We start from the raw sequence: 15810 nt of genomic DNA on the forward strand, positions 1-15810 counted from the left end.
CGCATATGTGGCAAGGGACATCCGTTTTCTAAAGCCAGAACCCTCCATCTGCCCCCCAGTCCTTCCCAGAACCCCTCTTTCAGTTTCTTCCCTGGTGCAGGCGCTCACTGCTGTGCTAGTGAGGTGGTAACAGAAACACTGGTGGCCTTACAGCAGCCGGGTGGGGGGCGGGGGACACAGCTAGGGGCCTTCCCGTGACACCATTCTTCACGCAAACGGAGCAGAATCCTGACCTGATGACCTGTGTGAGCGTCACACCGCCATGGAAAACGCAGCCAGGAAAAGCCCCTCTGCACACCTAGCCCGGGTTTACCTGGGGTCCAGGACCCCACCAAGCTCTGTTCTTTTCTGTGGTCCTGCTCTGTATTTTAGGAACTTCCTGAAGTGGCCACAGAGTACATGCATTCACAGTCACATTAGGAGCCACGGCGCTGTGCAGTGAACACGTCTTGGGTGCCATTTGGCTTAGATACTGCTGTAGGCACTACAGGGAGAATCTGAATTGGAGATAGAGCTGTCCAGGCCCTGCTGTCGTGTAGAGGGGGCTGAGGGGGCTGTGCGTGGTAGATAGAGCTGTCCAGGCCCTGTTGTGTAGAGGGGGCTGAGGGGGCTGTGTGTGGTAGATAGAGCTGTCCAGGCCCTGCTGTCGTGTAGAGGGGGCTGAGGGGGCTGTGCGTGGTCAGTGTTCCCAGGCCGTGGTAGGAAGCCTCGGGGTCTGACACTGACTGAGCCCCCCTGCTGCTCCCACAGGAGGCCTGGAGGCCGACGAGGTGCTGCCGTCGGGGCTGCCACCCACCTTCATCCGCTTCAGCCACCACTCCTATGCCCAGATGGCACGTGTGCTGAGGCGGACGGCCGCCCGCTGCGCCCATGTGGCCAGAACCTATAGCATCGGGCGCAGCTTTGACGGCAGGGACCTGCTGGTCATCGAGTTCTCCAGCCGCCCCGGCCAGCACGAGCTGAGTGAGTGCTCTTGGGAGGCCTGGCCTGGCCCTGCTTCAGGAAAGGGCTCGGGCTGTTCTGCCTTGGGGTGCACAAGTTGGTGGGGTGTTTGGGATCCTGGGCATGGCTGAATGTGTTAGGGCGTTGCTGGGGGAAGGCTGCACCCCACTGGGCATGTGCAACCCCATATGTAAAAAGGAGACTTTTGGGCCGGGCGTGGTGGTTCAAGCCTGTAATCCCAGCACTTTGGGAGGCCGAGGCAGGTGGATCACGAGGTCAAGAGATCGAGACCATCCTGGTCAACAAAGTGAAACCCCGTCTCTATACAAAAATACAAAAATTAGCTGGGCATGGTGGTGCGTGCCTGTAATCCCAGCTACTCAGGAGGCTGAGGCAGGAGAATTGCCTGAACCCAGGAGGTGGAGGTTGTGGTGAGCCGAGATTGTGCCATTGCACTCCAGCCTGGGTAACAAGAGCGAAACTCCATCTCAAAAAAAAAAAAAAAAAAAAAGGAGACTTTCCCCAGACATCCGTCTCGCTTCAGAATTTAGGGAGGCAGGCTATGTTATTTCATAATTATGGAGACCTTGATCTAGTGGCTGAAAAGACATAAAACAAACAGCCGCTCTTGTCGCCCAGGCTGGAGTGCAGAGGCGTGATCTCAGCTCACCGCGACCTCCGCCTCCCAGGCTCAAGCAGTTGTGCCTCAGCCTCCTGAGTAGCTGGGACGACAGGTGCGCGCCACCACACCCGGCTAATTTTTGTAGTTTTAGTAGAAAGGGGTTTCACCACGTTGGCCAGGCTGGTCTTGAACTCTTGACCTCAGGTGATCCTCCCACCTCGGCCACCCAAAGTGCTGGGATTACAGGTGTGAGCCACTGCGCCTGGCCAACAAGAAATTTTAGACGGAAAAGATGGTGCGGGGCTGAGACTGTCTGGGAGTCGCCTGGCAGGCTGGAGGGAGGAGGGGACCGTCCCTGCAGGTCACAGGCATAAGTCAGGGAGGAGCAAAACAAAGGCTGCAGGAGTCCAGGCCCTTCTGCACCTGGAAGGAGTGAGTGGCCGCGTGCTGTGCGTTTTCTCCGTCTGAAGATCTTGTTGGTGCAGCTCTTGTTCCTGGGCACCCGACCGCTCCTTTTCCAAACTGCTCCGGGGGTGTGGCACCGCAGAGTGCTATAAAGAAAGAGGTTTTCTATTTTTAAAAGTCCGTTTTCATTCACATCAGGCTTTGGATCCTGCTTTGCGGTGGGAGCGGGCAGTACGGAAGCTGCCAGGCGCTGCTGTTCCTTCAGAGCATCTTCCTACAGGGCATGTTAGGAAATCAAATTTTATCGCTGTCATAATTTGCTGCCCTAGGTTGCAAAGAGCCACTCAGGCTGGTAGTGTCTAAGAATCTAGATGTTCTAGCAAACACCCAGACCTTCTGGATGGGCGGCCTCTGCTTCCCATGTTGGGGAGGTCCCCCTCCCCCAGGGCACTGAGGGCATTCAGGGTTGGAGTCCAGGGTTTCCTGGGGGTCAGCGAGTCCGAGTCCGAGTCCTGCCTGGGCCTCAGCCCCCAGCCCACGTGTCCCATGAGCACATTAGTCAAGCAGAATCAATCAGTCTAGAAGCAGCCTCCATTTGACTCTTGATCCTCACCAGTCACTGAAAAATGCTCCTGTTCTTGGGCTATGGACTCTGACCTTTTCAGGGCTGGTAGCCTCAGCCAGTCTTCATCCTTTTGGCCCGGGCAGCACAGACACCATGAGCCCAAAGGCCCTTTCTCTTACCAAGGGGCCAGAGGCCACCTGGCCACACCCCGGCCCCCAAGGCCCACCATGCTTCCCTCCAACTGTGACATGCTCTGGGCAGGAGGCAGAGGCTCTCCTTATAGGACTGGAATTTGAGGGCAAGGGGTGCCCCTGTGCAGAAGGCCAAGGGAGGTGACCGGCGCAGAAAGCCTTCTGGGTAATTTACACCCTGGGATGTGGCATCTGAGGAACACGGGCATTTACCCTCACCCCTGGAGGTTCCTAGGCCACACACAGCTGGGGAGGGAGATACTATTTTCCAGGTGAGCACCGTGAGGCTTAGAGAGGAGGGGCGACTTGCCTGTGGTCACACAGCTAGTGAGGCCACGGGGCCTGGTCCACTCTTCTTCCTGTAGTCCACTCATTTATCCATCCATCCATCCATTTATGCGTGTAGGCATCCATCTGTCCATCATCATTTATGCATGCATAATTTATTCAGCCATTACACATCCATCCATCTATTCATTCATGTATCAATTTATCCATTATTTCATCCAGCCATTATCCATCCATCCATCATTGATCTATCCATCTGTCCATTCACCCATCATTGATATATCTATCCATCCACCCATCCATCCATCATCTATTCATCCATCCAGCCATTATCCATCCATCTATTCATCTATCCATCCATCATCAATCTATCCATCCATCCATCACTGATCCACCATTCATCTGTCCATCCGTCTTCGACATATCCATCCATCCACTCACCCATCTGTTCACCCACTGAAGGGCCAGCCGCCTTCCCAGCCCAGCACCAATGTGCCCCTTGGCCTACTGCACAAACGTGAGGAGTGACCATCAGTGGAATCTGCGTGGATCAATGATAACATGTTATTAACATTCTGGAGTTATGCTAAATAATCATTCTGGCTGAACATAAAAACTGAGCTCAACGGAAGTGATGACCTTGATGAGACCTCATTATATACAGAGATTCTTGAGTCAAAACAAGTATGAGTCGGTCCCAGCCCATCTGGTCTCCCTTGCTGAGTGGAAGGGCCTCATGCCTCTGGGGACCCCAGGCTTTGAGATGATGCCCCAAGTCTCTGTATTTGCCCCCAGTGGAGCCCGAGGTGAAGCTCATTGGCAACATCCATGGAAACGAGGTGGCGGGCCGGGAGATGCTCATCTACCTGACCCAGTACCTGTGCTCCGAGTACCTGCTGGGCAACCCCCGCATCCAGCGCCTGCTCAACACCACTCGCATCCACCTGCTGCCCTCCATGAACCCCGACGGCTACGAGGTGGCAGCCGCCGAGGTGAGCGCCCAGATGCCTGGGTCCAGTGGGCCACCACCCGCACCACCCCTCATTCATTCCCTCATTCATGACTAGTTCATGCTAGTGGTGCTGGTGCTTCGCATTCAGCAGGTGGGCACTGGCAAAGCCCTGCCTCGGGCTTGGTGAGAGGAAAGGCACGGAGAATGCGAGGTCTATTAAGAAGGTGGTGCCTGTGCTAGAGGAAAGTGATGGAAAGGGAGTTGACAGTGCCCATGTGTGTCAGGGGTGTCAGAGAGCTCTCGGGGAGGTGGGCAACGAGCAGAGCAGGTTACTGTCAGGGCACCCCACTCAGGGAGCAGCCAGGGATGGTCCTGAGGCTGTGGCATCAGCACAGATCCCCGGGAAGGGAGTGCCGGGGTGGAGAGGAGGCCAAGGGTGCCACTCATGCTCCCAAACTCATCACATAAAGCTGGGGAAAACCGAAGCCCCCGGCCCTGACCCTCAGCCCAGTGTGAGACCCATCTGGAAGGAGGAAGGTGGGGTAAGCTGACTGCAGTCGGGGGCTGGCTGTGTTTTCAGGGTGCCGGTTATAACGGGTGGACGAGCGGGAGGCAGAACGCGCAGAACCTGGATCTGAACCGAAACTTTCCAGACCTGACTTCCGAATACTACCGGCTGGCGGGGACCCGCAGCGTGCGCAGTGACCATATCCCCATCCCTGAGCACTACTGGTGGGGTAAGGTAGGAGCCTCTGCTGCCCACGCTGTCACCACCGAGGCATCCAGGGGCCCCTGGTTATTCCAGGCCTCTCCGGTGCTGTCCTTCCCCAGGGGCAGGACAGCCTCAGAGCTCCTGCCTCAGTTACCTGTCTGTGAAATGGGGACAGCTCCTTGCTGGGCTACTGGTGAGATTCAGAGATTAATGTTGGAAACACCTAGATCCCTGCAGAAGCCCAGTGATGGGGGCTGAGTCCAGCTGGTGCATTGATGTAGAGACTGTCAGTGGCTTTCTAGGATGTTCTAGCAAACACTCAGACCTTCTGGATGGGCGGCCTCTGCTTCCCATGTTGGGGAGGTCCCCCTCCCCCAGGGCACTGAGGGCATTCAGGGTTGGAGTCCAGGGCTTCCTTGGGGTCAGTGAGTCCGAGTCCTGCCTGGGCCTCAGCCCCCAGCCCACGTGTCCCATGAGCACATTAGTCAAGCAGAATCGATCAGTCTAGAAGCAGCCTCCATTTGACTCTTGATCCTCACCAGTTGGACCCAGAGGGCTGTGGAAGCCCGGGGCATGGCTGGGGGCCGGCGGGAAGCCCAGCCCTGAGGGCGGCCTCCTCTGTCCTGGGCAGGTGGCCCCGGAGACGAAGGCAATAATGAAGTGGATGCAGACCATCCCCTTCGTGCTCTCAGCCAGCCTTCACGGGGGCGACCTGGTGGTGTCCTACCCCTTCGACTTTTCCAAGCACCCACAGGAGGAGAAGATGTTTTCTCCCACACCTGATGAGAAGGTAAGAGGGCCACGGGGTGCGTGCAGGAAAGGGAGACTGTGTGGATGGTTCCCTTGGAGCTGGTGCACTTCCGGTCCTGGTTCTGAGCTCCATGAAGACAAAGCTCCCAGGAGCCTCTGCTCAGATCCTGCCAGCATCACCTCCTCCAGGCCCAGCTCTGCAGAGGAGCCTCCTCCTCCTGGAAGTCTGCAGCCTCAGGATCCCTCGCTCCCCTAATCTCTCTGAGGCTGGCTGCACTGCCTTTCCCAAGTCCCCATTTGGGAGCTTCTGGGGTGGGGACCCTGGCTCGCCCACCTGCTGTTCCTCTGAGCGCCACCCTGCACCTGGCAGGGTCCCCAGTGCTTCCCACCGAAGGGGAGTGAGGTTCCAGGAGGCGCCGGCAGAGGGCAGTGCTGCAGCGTGCATGGCACCTGCCCATCCTGCTTCCCAGGGATCCTTCGTGTTTCTCACCTGGGCCCCTCCGGAGTTAGTGGGTACAGGCTCAGAGGGAAGGCGTTCTGGCTCCACCATGCACCTGGGCCCTTAGGTGAGGCCCCTCGCCTTTCCAGACCTCAGTTTCTCCTACCGTTTGCAGAGCAGCCAGCAATGAGACTAGTAATGATGCTGGGGCTCCCCCAACCCACTGTGACCTTGGGAAGACCTGCTGGGGGAACGGTGTGGAGTTGGTCACTTGCCACCCTGTGGCTGAGAAAGTGGAGGCTGAGGGAGGGGTTGTGATCAGAGATGGGCCCCAGCTCCCAGGCCCCAGCCCCCAGCTTGTGGATCCTGGAGCTTAGCTGCCTGAACTGCCCCTGGAAGTCCCCACCACACCGGAGGCCAGGCTGCCCTCCACCTGGCCCCTGGATGGCCCCCAGTCACTCCCCAGGCCTTGTGGAGAGCCAGGCCTGCCCTCCGCCTCCCTCCCTGCACTTTCCCTTGGTGTTTGGGGGAAGGGGCAGGGAGAGAGGGACTGGCCCTGTGTGGGCAAGTGCCAGGTGCCAAGCCCCTGATAGTGGCATTCACACGTCATTTGTTCTCCTCTCTGAGGCCACCCAGCCAGGCACACAGCTGGGCCCCCATTGGCACTCAGATATCAACCCTGCCTCACTGAGCCCCTCCTTGTCCTGGGGCTACCACTGTGAATGCAAACGGGACTAGTCCCTGTGCTGAGGGTCCTCAGTGTAGGGTGGGAGATGGGGCCAGAAACTGGCAAGGAGATGGCCAGAGCTACACCAGGGCTGCAAGTGCACGTGTGTGCAAGGGTGCCTGTGTGTGCATGCATGGGTGCCTGTGTGTGTGTGCATGCCTGCGTGTGCATGGATGCCAGTGTGTGTGTGTATGGGTGCCTGTGTGTGTATGCATGCTTGTGTGTGCATGGATGCCAGTGTGTGTGTGCATGGGTGCCTGTGTGTGCATGCATGGGTGCCTGTGTGTGTGTGTGCATGCCTGTGTGTGCATGGATGCCAGTGTGTGTGTGCATGGGTGCCTGTATGTGCATGCATGGGTGCTTGTGTGTGCGTGCATGGGTGCCTTTGTGTGCATGCATAGGTGCCTGTGTGTGTGTGTATGCCTGCGTGTGCATGGATGCCAGTGTGTGTGTGTGCATGGGTGCCTGTGTGTGCATGGATGCCAGTGTGTGTGTGCATGGATGCCTGTGTGTGCATGCATGGGTGCTTGTGTGTGTGTGCATGCCTGCGTGTGCATGGATGCCAGTGTGTGTGTGTGCATGGGTGCCTGTGTGTGCATGCATGAGTGCTTGTGTGTGCGTGCATGGGTGACTGTGTGTGTGCATGCCTGTGTGTGCATGGATGCCAGTGTGTGTGTGCATGGATGCCTGTGTGTGCATGCATGGGTGCTTGTGTGTGTGTGTATGCCTACGTGTGCATGGATGCCAGTGTGTGTGTGTGCATGGGTGCCTGTGTGTGCATGCATGGGTGCTTGTGTGTGCATGGGTGCCTGTGTGTGTGTGCATGCCTGTGTGTGCATGGATGCCAGTGTGTGTATGCCTGTGTGTACATGGATGCCTGTGTGCATGTGCATGCCTGTGTGTGCACGGGTGCCTGTGTGTGCATGTGCATGCCTGTGTGTGCATGGGTGCGTCTATATGTGTGTGCATGGGTGCCTGTGAGCACATGTGCATGCATGAAAATACGTGCATGTGTCAGGGGTGAAGCCCCAGCCTGGTCTGGGACTGAGAGAGGGCTTCCATGAGGTGGCAGTTTCCCAAAGGGAGCCCATGGATGAGGTGGAGATTTCCAGCCGTGGGGCAGGGTGGGGCACTAGAGGCACAGGCCACCTAGTGCGGAGACCCAGAGGAGCCCCAGGGAGCCTGGTGCAGGGGCCCATGCTGAGTGCTGTGGCCCAGCAGGAGTAGGGAGAACAGGCTGAGCACCCTGTAGACCAGGGGTGGAGTCAGCAACACCCAGGCCACTGGTGCTTTTGCCCTGCATTCATTCATTCTCCCACCTGTTCACTCCTTTAGATGTTCATCACTCACTAACTCACTCCCTCACTCATTCACTCACTAACTCACTAATTCACTCGCCCACCCACTCACTCACTCACTCATTCACTCACTCACTCACTAATTCACTCACCCACCCACTCACTCACTCACTCATTCACTCACTCACTAATTCACTCACCCACCCACTCACTCACTCACTCACTCACTAATTCACTCACCCACTCACTCACTCACTCACTTAACTCACTAATTCACTTGCCCATTCACTCCCTCCCTCCCTCCCTCCCTCACTCATTCACTCACCCTTTCACTCACTCCCTCATTCATTCACTCACTCATTCTCATTCACTTACTCACTCCCTCACTCATTCACTCACCCATTCAGTCACTCACTCACTCACTAACTCACTAATTCACTTGCCCATTCACTCACTCCCTCCCTCCCTCCCTCACTCACTCATTTACTCACTCACTCCCTCACTCATTCTCTCATTCATTCACTCATTCACTTACCCATTCACTCACTCCCTCACTCATTCACTCACCCATTCACTCACTCACTCACTCACTCACTCACTCACTCACTAACTCACTAATTCACTTGCCCATTCACTCACTCACTCCCTCCCTCCCTCACTCACTCATTTACTCACTCACTCCCTCACTCATTCTCTCATTCATTCACTCATTCACTTACCCATTCACTCACTCCCTCACTCATTTACTCACTCCCTCACTCATTCACTCACCCTTTCACTCACTCCCTCATTCATTCACTCACTCATTCTCTCATTCATTCACTCACTCCCTCACTCATTTACTCACTCCCTCACTCATTCACTCACCCATTCACTCACCCACTCATTTACTCACTCCCTCACTCATTCACTCACCCTTTCACTCACTCCCTCATTTACTCACTCCCTCACTCATTCACTTACCCTTTCACTCACTCCCTCATTCATTCACTCACTCATTCTCTCACTCACTCACTCACTCCCTCACTCATTTACTCACTCCCTCATTCACTCACTCACCCTTTCACTCACTCCCTCATTCATTCACTCACTCACTCATCCTCTCACTCCCTCATTCACTCACTCACTCATCCTCTCACTTACTCATTCACATACTCATTCACTCACCCATTCACTCACTCACTCACTCATTTACTCACTCCCTCACTCATTCACTCACCCTTTCACTCACTCCCTCATTCATTCATTCACTCACTCACTCATCCTCTCACTTACTCATTCACTTACTCATTCACTCACCCATTCACTCACTTACTCACTCATTTACTCACTCCCTCACTCATTCACTCACCCTTTCACTCACTCCCTCATTCATTCATTCACTCATTCTCTCATTCACTCACTCACTCACTCATCCTCTCACTTACTCATTCACTTACTCATTCACTCACCCATTCACTCACTCACTCACTCATTTACTCACTCCCTCACTCATTCACTCACCCTTTCACTCACTCCCTCATTCATTCACTCACTCATTCTCTCATTCACTCCCTCACTCACTCATCCTCTCACTTACTCATTCACTTACTCATTCACTCACCCATTCACTCACTCACTCACCCATTCACTCACTCCCTCACTCATTCACTCACCCTTTCACTCACTCCCTTATTCATTCACTCACTCATTCTCTCATTCACTCACTCACTCACTCATCCTCTCACTTACGCATTCACTTACTCATTCACTCACTCTTATTCTTTCACTCATTTACTCCCACAGTCCCTCCTTCCCTCCCTCATTCATTCATTGACTCTTGCAGGCGGTCAATGCACGACGGGTGCAAGGGGGTGAGGTGTCTGGTTCGCTGCTCAGACCTTTGTGAGTGCCGCAGGGGTGACTGGGTGGCCTTCACTGTTGGCCTGGCCTTGCGCCCCTGTGCTCTTGGGGGCAATGGTGGCTGGGTATGGCAGGTGTCCACCTCTGCAGAGGCCCAGTGTCTCTCAGCTTCAGAGCCAGATGTGAGATATCCCCAGGGGGGATGTTCATCTTGGGTCACACATCAGAGCCAGAGAAAATGAGACTGTTCCCAAGCCATCAATCATCAGGCTGTGGTGCAGCCCTCTGGCCAGCAGTGATCTCTGGAAGCCAGAGACCCAGGAGGGGCCTGGGGTTGGTGGGGGAGCATGAGAGGGGTGGGCTGGCTGGGTGTGCCAGGGTTCCTTTCGCCAAACTTCTGTGGTGCTCTACAGAGAGAGCCGGCACATGGGGGCAGTGATTAAGGCCGCCTCTCACTGCTCCATGTCTGCCCCTCTGCCCAAACAGTGCTCACGCTCTGGCTTTTCCCACACTCACTTGGGAATCAGCATAGCCAGTTTCCCAAGGGCTTCCTGGGGCAGGAGCTGGGAAGGCTGGGTTTCCCACAGTCCTCAGTCTGGGTCCATTTTCAGTCCAGCTTCCCTGCTCCTGCCTGGTTTCATTTACCTGTGTCTCTCCCTTGCCCACGTGCACCCGGCCTCTGGACCGACAGTTCCTCTGACATCCTTGTCCTGCACCTGCCCTCCCAGGTCAGGCCTGTCTGAGCCAGGCCTGGGCTCCTGCACCCCAGGATTTTGGGGATTGGTGGTCGGCAGCCACCTTCCATGCCTTAGCCCTAGAGACTGTCCAGGGTCAGCCTGGGACTTACAGATGGCCGAGAACCCCCAGAAAGGAGGACCTGTGGACTCTGCCTGGGGGACGGGCACAGTGGGGGAAGCTCTGGGCTGGGGAGGGAGGGAGGCCCGTGAGGAGGGGCCTATGATCCCAGCCATACATCCAAACATGCCAGGGGTGGCATGACCCGTGGGCTGTGTCCTGTCCCTCTGTCAACTGCAGTGGAAGCTGGAAGGTGGGGCAGTCAGGGCTGGAAGGTGGGGCAGTCAGGGCTGGAAAGTGGGGCTTCCCTCAGGCTGAATCCCAGCCTCTGATGGTGCTCGGGCGGGGAGTGAAGCGGTGATGATTCACAGAAGAAGCTGGCTTTGGAGATGAAGTCGGTAAAAATGCAGCCCACCCCTTCTGTTGCTCCACCCATTGCTGTTGGAGCAATGTGCCTTCATTGCTCCAACAGCCCCAGCTTTATAAACTGCCAAGCCAACCTACACGCAGACACATCAGTGTGCACCCTCAGGAGAGAAAGCCCATACTCCCGGCCAGGTGCAGAGGCTCAGTGATCACCCCAGGTACCCACGCACCTGGCCTCCAGACTGACTGTGACCCACCTCCGGTCTTCCCACACACTGTCCTTTGCAGGACAGCATTCCCTCTCCCCCTGCAGACACTGTTCCCCTATCCCCCTGCAGACACCGTTCCCTCTCCCCCTGCAGACACCGTTCCCCTATCCCCCCTGCAGACACCGTTCCCCTCTCCCCCTGCAGACACCGTTCCCCTATCCCCCTGCAGACACTGTTCCCTCTCCCCCCTGCAGACACGTTCCCTCCCCCCTGCAGACACCGTTCCCCTCTCCCCCTGCAGACACCGTTCCCCTCTCCCCCTGCAGACACTGTTCCCCTATCCCCCTGCAGACACCATTCCCCTCTCCCCCTGCAGACACTGTTCCCCTATCCCCCCGCAGACACCGTTCCTCTCTCCCCCTGCAGACACTGTTCCCCTATCCCCCCGCAGACACCGTTCCTCTCTCCCCCTGCAGACACCGTTCCCTCTCCCCCTGCAGACACTGTTCCCCTATCCTCCTGCAGACACCGTTCCCCTCTCCCCCTGCAGACACTGTTCCCTCTCCCCACTGCAGACACCGTTCCCTCTCCCCCTGCAGACACTGTTCCCCTATCCCCCCGCAGACACCGTTCCTCTCTCCCCCTGCAGACACCGTTCCCTCTCCCCCTGCAGACACCGTTCCTCTCTCCCCCTGCAGACACCGTTCCCTCTCCCCCTGCAGACACCGTTCCCTCTCCCCCTGCAGACACCGTTCCCCTCTCCCCCTGCAGACACCGTTCCCCTATCCCCCTGCAGACACTGTTCCCCTATCCCCCTGCAGACACTGTTCCCCTATCCCCCCGCAGACACCGTTCCTCTCTCCCCCTGCAGACACCGTTCCCTCTCCCCCTGCAGACACCGTTCCTCTCTCCCCCTGCAGACACCGTTCCCTCTCCCCCTGCAGACACTGTTCCCCTATCCTCCTGCAGACACCGTTCCTCTCTCCCCCTGCAGACACTGTTCCCCTATCCCCCCGCAGACACCGTTCCTCTCTCCCCCTGCAGACACTGTTCCCCTATCCCCCCGCAGACACCGTTCCTCTCTCCCCCTGCAGACACCGTTCCCTCTCCCCCTGCAGACACCGTTCCCTCTCCCCCTGCAGACACCGTTCCCCTCTCCCCCTGCAGACACCGTTCCCCTATCCCCCTGCAGACACTGTTCCCCTCTCCCCCTGCAGACACTGTTCCCCTATCCCCCTGCAGACACTGTTCCCCTATCCCCCTGCAGACACTGTTCCCCTATCCCCCTGCAGACACTGTTCCCCTCTCCCCCTGCAGACACTGTTCCTCTATCCCCCTGCAGACACTGTTCCCCTATCCCCCTGCAGACACCGTTCCCCTATCCCCCTGCAGACACCGTTCCCTCTCCCCCTGCAGACACCGTTCCCCTATCCCCCCTGCAGACACCGTTCCCCTCTCCCCCTGCAGACACTGTTCCCCTATCCCCCTGCAGACACCGTTCCCCTCTCCCCCTGCAGACACCGTTCCCCTCTCCCCCTGCAGACACCGTTCCCCTATCCCCCCTGCAGACACCGTTCCCCTCTCCCCCCTGCAGACACCGTTCCCCTCTCCCCCTGCAGACACCGTTCCCCTCTCCCCCTGCAGCCCCCTGCAGACACTGTTCCCCTATCCCCCTGCAGACACTGTTCCCTCTCCCCCTGCAGACACCGTTCCCCTATCCCCCCTGCAGACACCGTTCCTCTCTCCCCCTGCAGACACCGTTCCCCTCTCCCCCCTGCAGACACCGTTCCCCTCTCCCCCTGCAGCCCCCTGCAGACACTGTTCCTCTCTCCCCGCTGCAGACACCATTCCCATCTCCCCCGTCTCCTACTTGCACTGCAGGTGTTTGCACTGGCTCCTCCCCTCGTGACCCCAGCTCTCAGGGCATCCTGCAGGGGACCCTTTCCTGATCTGAGCCATGTCTCTTTTCCAGACGTTCAAGCTGCTGTCCAGAGCCTACGCTGAGGTCCACCCCATGATGATGGACAGGTCGGAGAACAGGTGTGGGGGCAACTTCCTGAAGAGGGGAAGCATCATCAACGGGGCTGACTGGTACAGCTTCACGGGAGGTGCGGTCCCTGCAGGGAGGGGCTGGGGCGGGGGGGGGTGCAGAGGCTGGGTGGGGTGGGGCTGGGAGGGTGAGCAGGCTGGGTGGGGTGGTGCTGGGAGAGACTAGAGGGACGGGGACTATGGCCTCACTGGGGTCTGAGCAGGGACTGTCAACAGCACCTGCAGGCTCTGCAGCTCAGGAGCTCTGAACATTGGAAGGTCATGGGCTCCTTGAAACCCTCAACATAGCCACCCTGTGGGTGCTGTCACCCTAGGCCTGCCTTGGAGAAGGTCATGGCTTTTGCTGAGCAAGAAACTCCAAGAGCAGATGGCACAGAGGCCAGAAGCGGGTGTGGGCAGGGTCGGTCCATCTTGCTCCGAGGCCCTCTCTGCTGGCCAGGTGGCTGATTGTCCCTAGCCCAGACCCGTGGTCTCCCTGGGAGATGGAGCTAATGGGACCCTCCTAGGCTTTCATCACGACAGCATCCGAGTAATGGACATTGTTGCCATGTGGCCAGAAGCTGGGACGCCAGGGGCTTGTGTGGCTGCCCCGTGCTGTGAGCCTTTCCATTAGAAACGGATTCATCCCTAACCTCACCAGAGACAGCAGGGGGTGGGGAAGCCTGTGGACTTTGCCACAAGCCACGTGGGCTCAAGGTGCAGCTCTGCCCTTTCCCGGGGTAGGACCCTTAAATGCCTCATGCCTCCATCTGCACGTCTAAGAAGTGGGGACCGTCCCGCCTGCCTCACCATTGTTCAGCCCATCAGCCCTGGGAGGTGTTGCTGAGCACACGCTGCGCTCGCCTGCCTGCTGGGTGCTCCGCCGGCACCCCTGACATCCTGGTCATCTCTGCCACAGGCATGTCCGACTTCAATTACCTACACACCAACTGCTTTGAGATCACGGTGGAGCTGGGCTGCGTGAAATTCCCCCCCGAGGAGGCCCTGTACACGATCTGGCAGCACAACAAGGAGTCTCTGCTGAATTTTGTGGAGACAGTGAGTTCTCGGAGGGGCTTGGGGCTCCAGCCCAGCGGGGCCCTGGGAGGGCTGGGTTGGATTCGGCCCCCAGGGCGGCCCCCGCAGCCTCGCTGCGCCACACACGCTCGCTCCTCTCACTGCCACTTGTTTCGGGTGGGGTGAACTGTCCATCCACGCGCGATGTGAGATGCAGCAGCCGGCTCTCCTCTGCGTGCCCTGTGGGGGGCCGGGGCGGCAAGGCCGTGTGAGCAAGGATGTCATGGCCTAACGTAGCACAATTGAGCAAGGGGGCACAGGGCCTGGGCAGCCTGGTGAGGCGACAGACCCAGCCTGGAGGCCAGGGGGTGTCCTGGAGGAGTCAGGCACTGGGCTTCATCTCGAAGAAGGGTAGGAAAAATGAAACCACAGGACAGAGAGAGTTCCCAGCAGAGGGGAGGATGCTGGAACCCCATGGGGCCTTCGAGACCCTTGAGAGGCGCTGAGGCTGTGGTGAGGACTCAAGCCATGGGATGGGGCGGGTGCTGGGCTCCAGGAGGCATGGGAGTGAGGGCTCTGGGCAGCGGGGTAGCCTTGTGGCTCAGGCAGGGCTTTGGGGCCTCAGAGGGGAGGGCACAGGCAGGAAATGGCTGGCAGAGACTGGGTGGGGTGGCCGGGTGGCCTGACTGAAGTGGGAGGTGAGTGAGGATGACTGAGAATGTGTCTAAAATGACCCCCTTGCTGCCCCAGAGAGCCAAGGTCTCCCTAGCACTCATTGTCAGCATGGGGACTCTGTGCCTGTGTCTGCTCCCCTTCCAGCATGGCTCACACCGAGGGTGCTGAGGCCCTCAAGAAGGGCCCAGGATGTCACATGGAAGAGCCTGGTTTCTGAAGAAGCTTCTGCTATTTTTTTCCCCAAGCATTTTCAAGAAACATGCAAATTACATATGAGTACAGATGCCCCGTGTGACACAGGCCTTGGAAGGTGTGTGCTGTGGCAAGGAGGGCTGAGGGCACAGCACCCACAGCACCATACACAGGCCTCGGAAGGAGTGTGCTGTGGCAAGGAGGGCTGAGGGCACAGCACCCACAGCACCATACACAGTCCTTGGAAGGTGTGTGCTGTGGCAGCCAGGAGGGCTGAGGGCACAGCACCCACAGCACCATACACAGTCCTCGGAAGGTGTGTGCTGTGGCAGCCAGGAGGGCTGAGGGCACAGCACCCACAGCACCATACACAGGCCTCGGAAGGAGTGTGCTATGGCAAGGAGGGCTGAGGGCACAGCACCCACAGCACCATACACAGTCCTCGGAAGGTGTGTGCTGTGGCAGCCAGGAGGGCTGAGGGCACAGCACCCACAGCACCATACACAGTCCTCGGAAGGAGTGTGCTGTGGCAGCCAGGAGGGCTGAGGGCACAGCACCCACAGCACTGTACAGCTGGTGCCCACCCACGCAGGGTACCCCATCCTGAAACCAGGCTGGGTGGTAGACAGGGCTGCCTCATTTTATAGATGGAGCTGAGGGGATGGTTGGGGCTGGCCTCGGGTCTCCAGGCCACACATGGGCTCGTGCTCCGGGCTCCCAGTGTCTGTGAGACAGCTGGAGTAAATGACAGAGGGTTAGAGAGTGACATGGCCTGTCTGGTGTGCCCAGATCTGC

The 15810-nt window shown here is 57.9% G+C and overlaps 1 protein-coding gene across 1 annotated transcript in view; it reads left to right on the plus strand.

The window, feature by feature from the left end:
* The window catches only part of CPZ (carboxypeptidase Z), a 30558-nt gene that overhangs the window by 10232 nt on the left and 4516 nt on the right, over positions 1-15810 (plus strand). Inside the window, exons 4-9 of the mRNA XM_002806673.6 lie at positions 751-963; positions 3809-4005; positions 4546-4707; positions 5309-5467; positions 13076-13211; positions 14051-14190. Of these exons, the coding sequence (XP_002806719.4) occupies positions 751-963; positions 3809-4005; positions 4546-4707; positions 5309-5467; positions 13076-13211; positions 14051-14190 (1007 nt within the window). The remainder of the gene's footprint in view (positions 1-750; positions 964-3808; positions 4006-4545; positions 4708-5308; positions 5468-13075; positions 13212-14050; positions 14191-15810) is intronic.

This window comes from Callithrix jacchus, chromosome 3 (genome assembly GCF_049354715.1).
Source record: "Callithrix jacchus isolate 240 chromosome 3, calJac240_pri, whole genome shotgun sequence".
NCBI classification, from domain to species: Eukaryota; Metazoa; Chordata; class Mammalia; order Primates; family Cebidae; genus Callithrix; species Callithrix jacchus.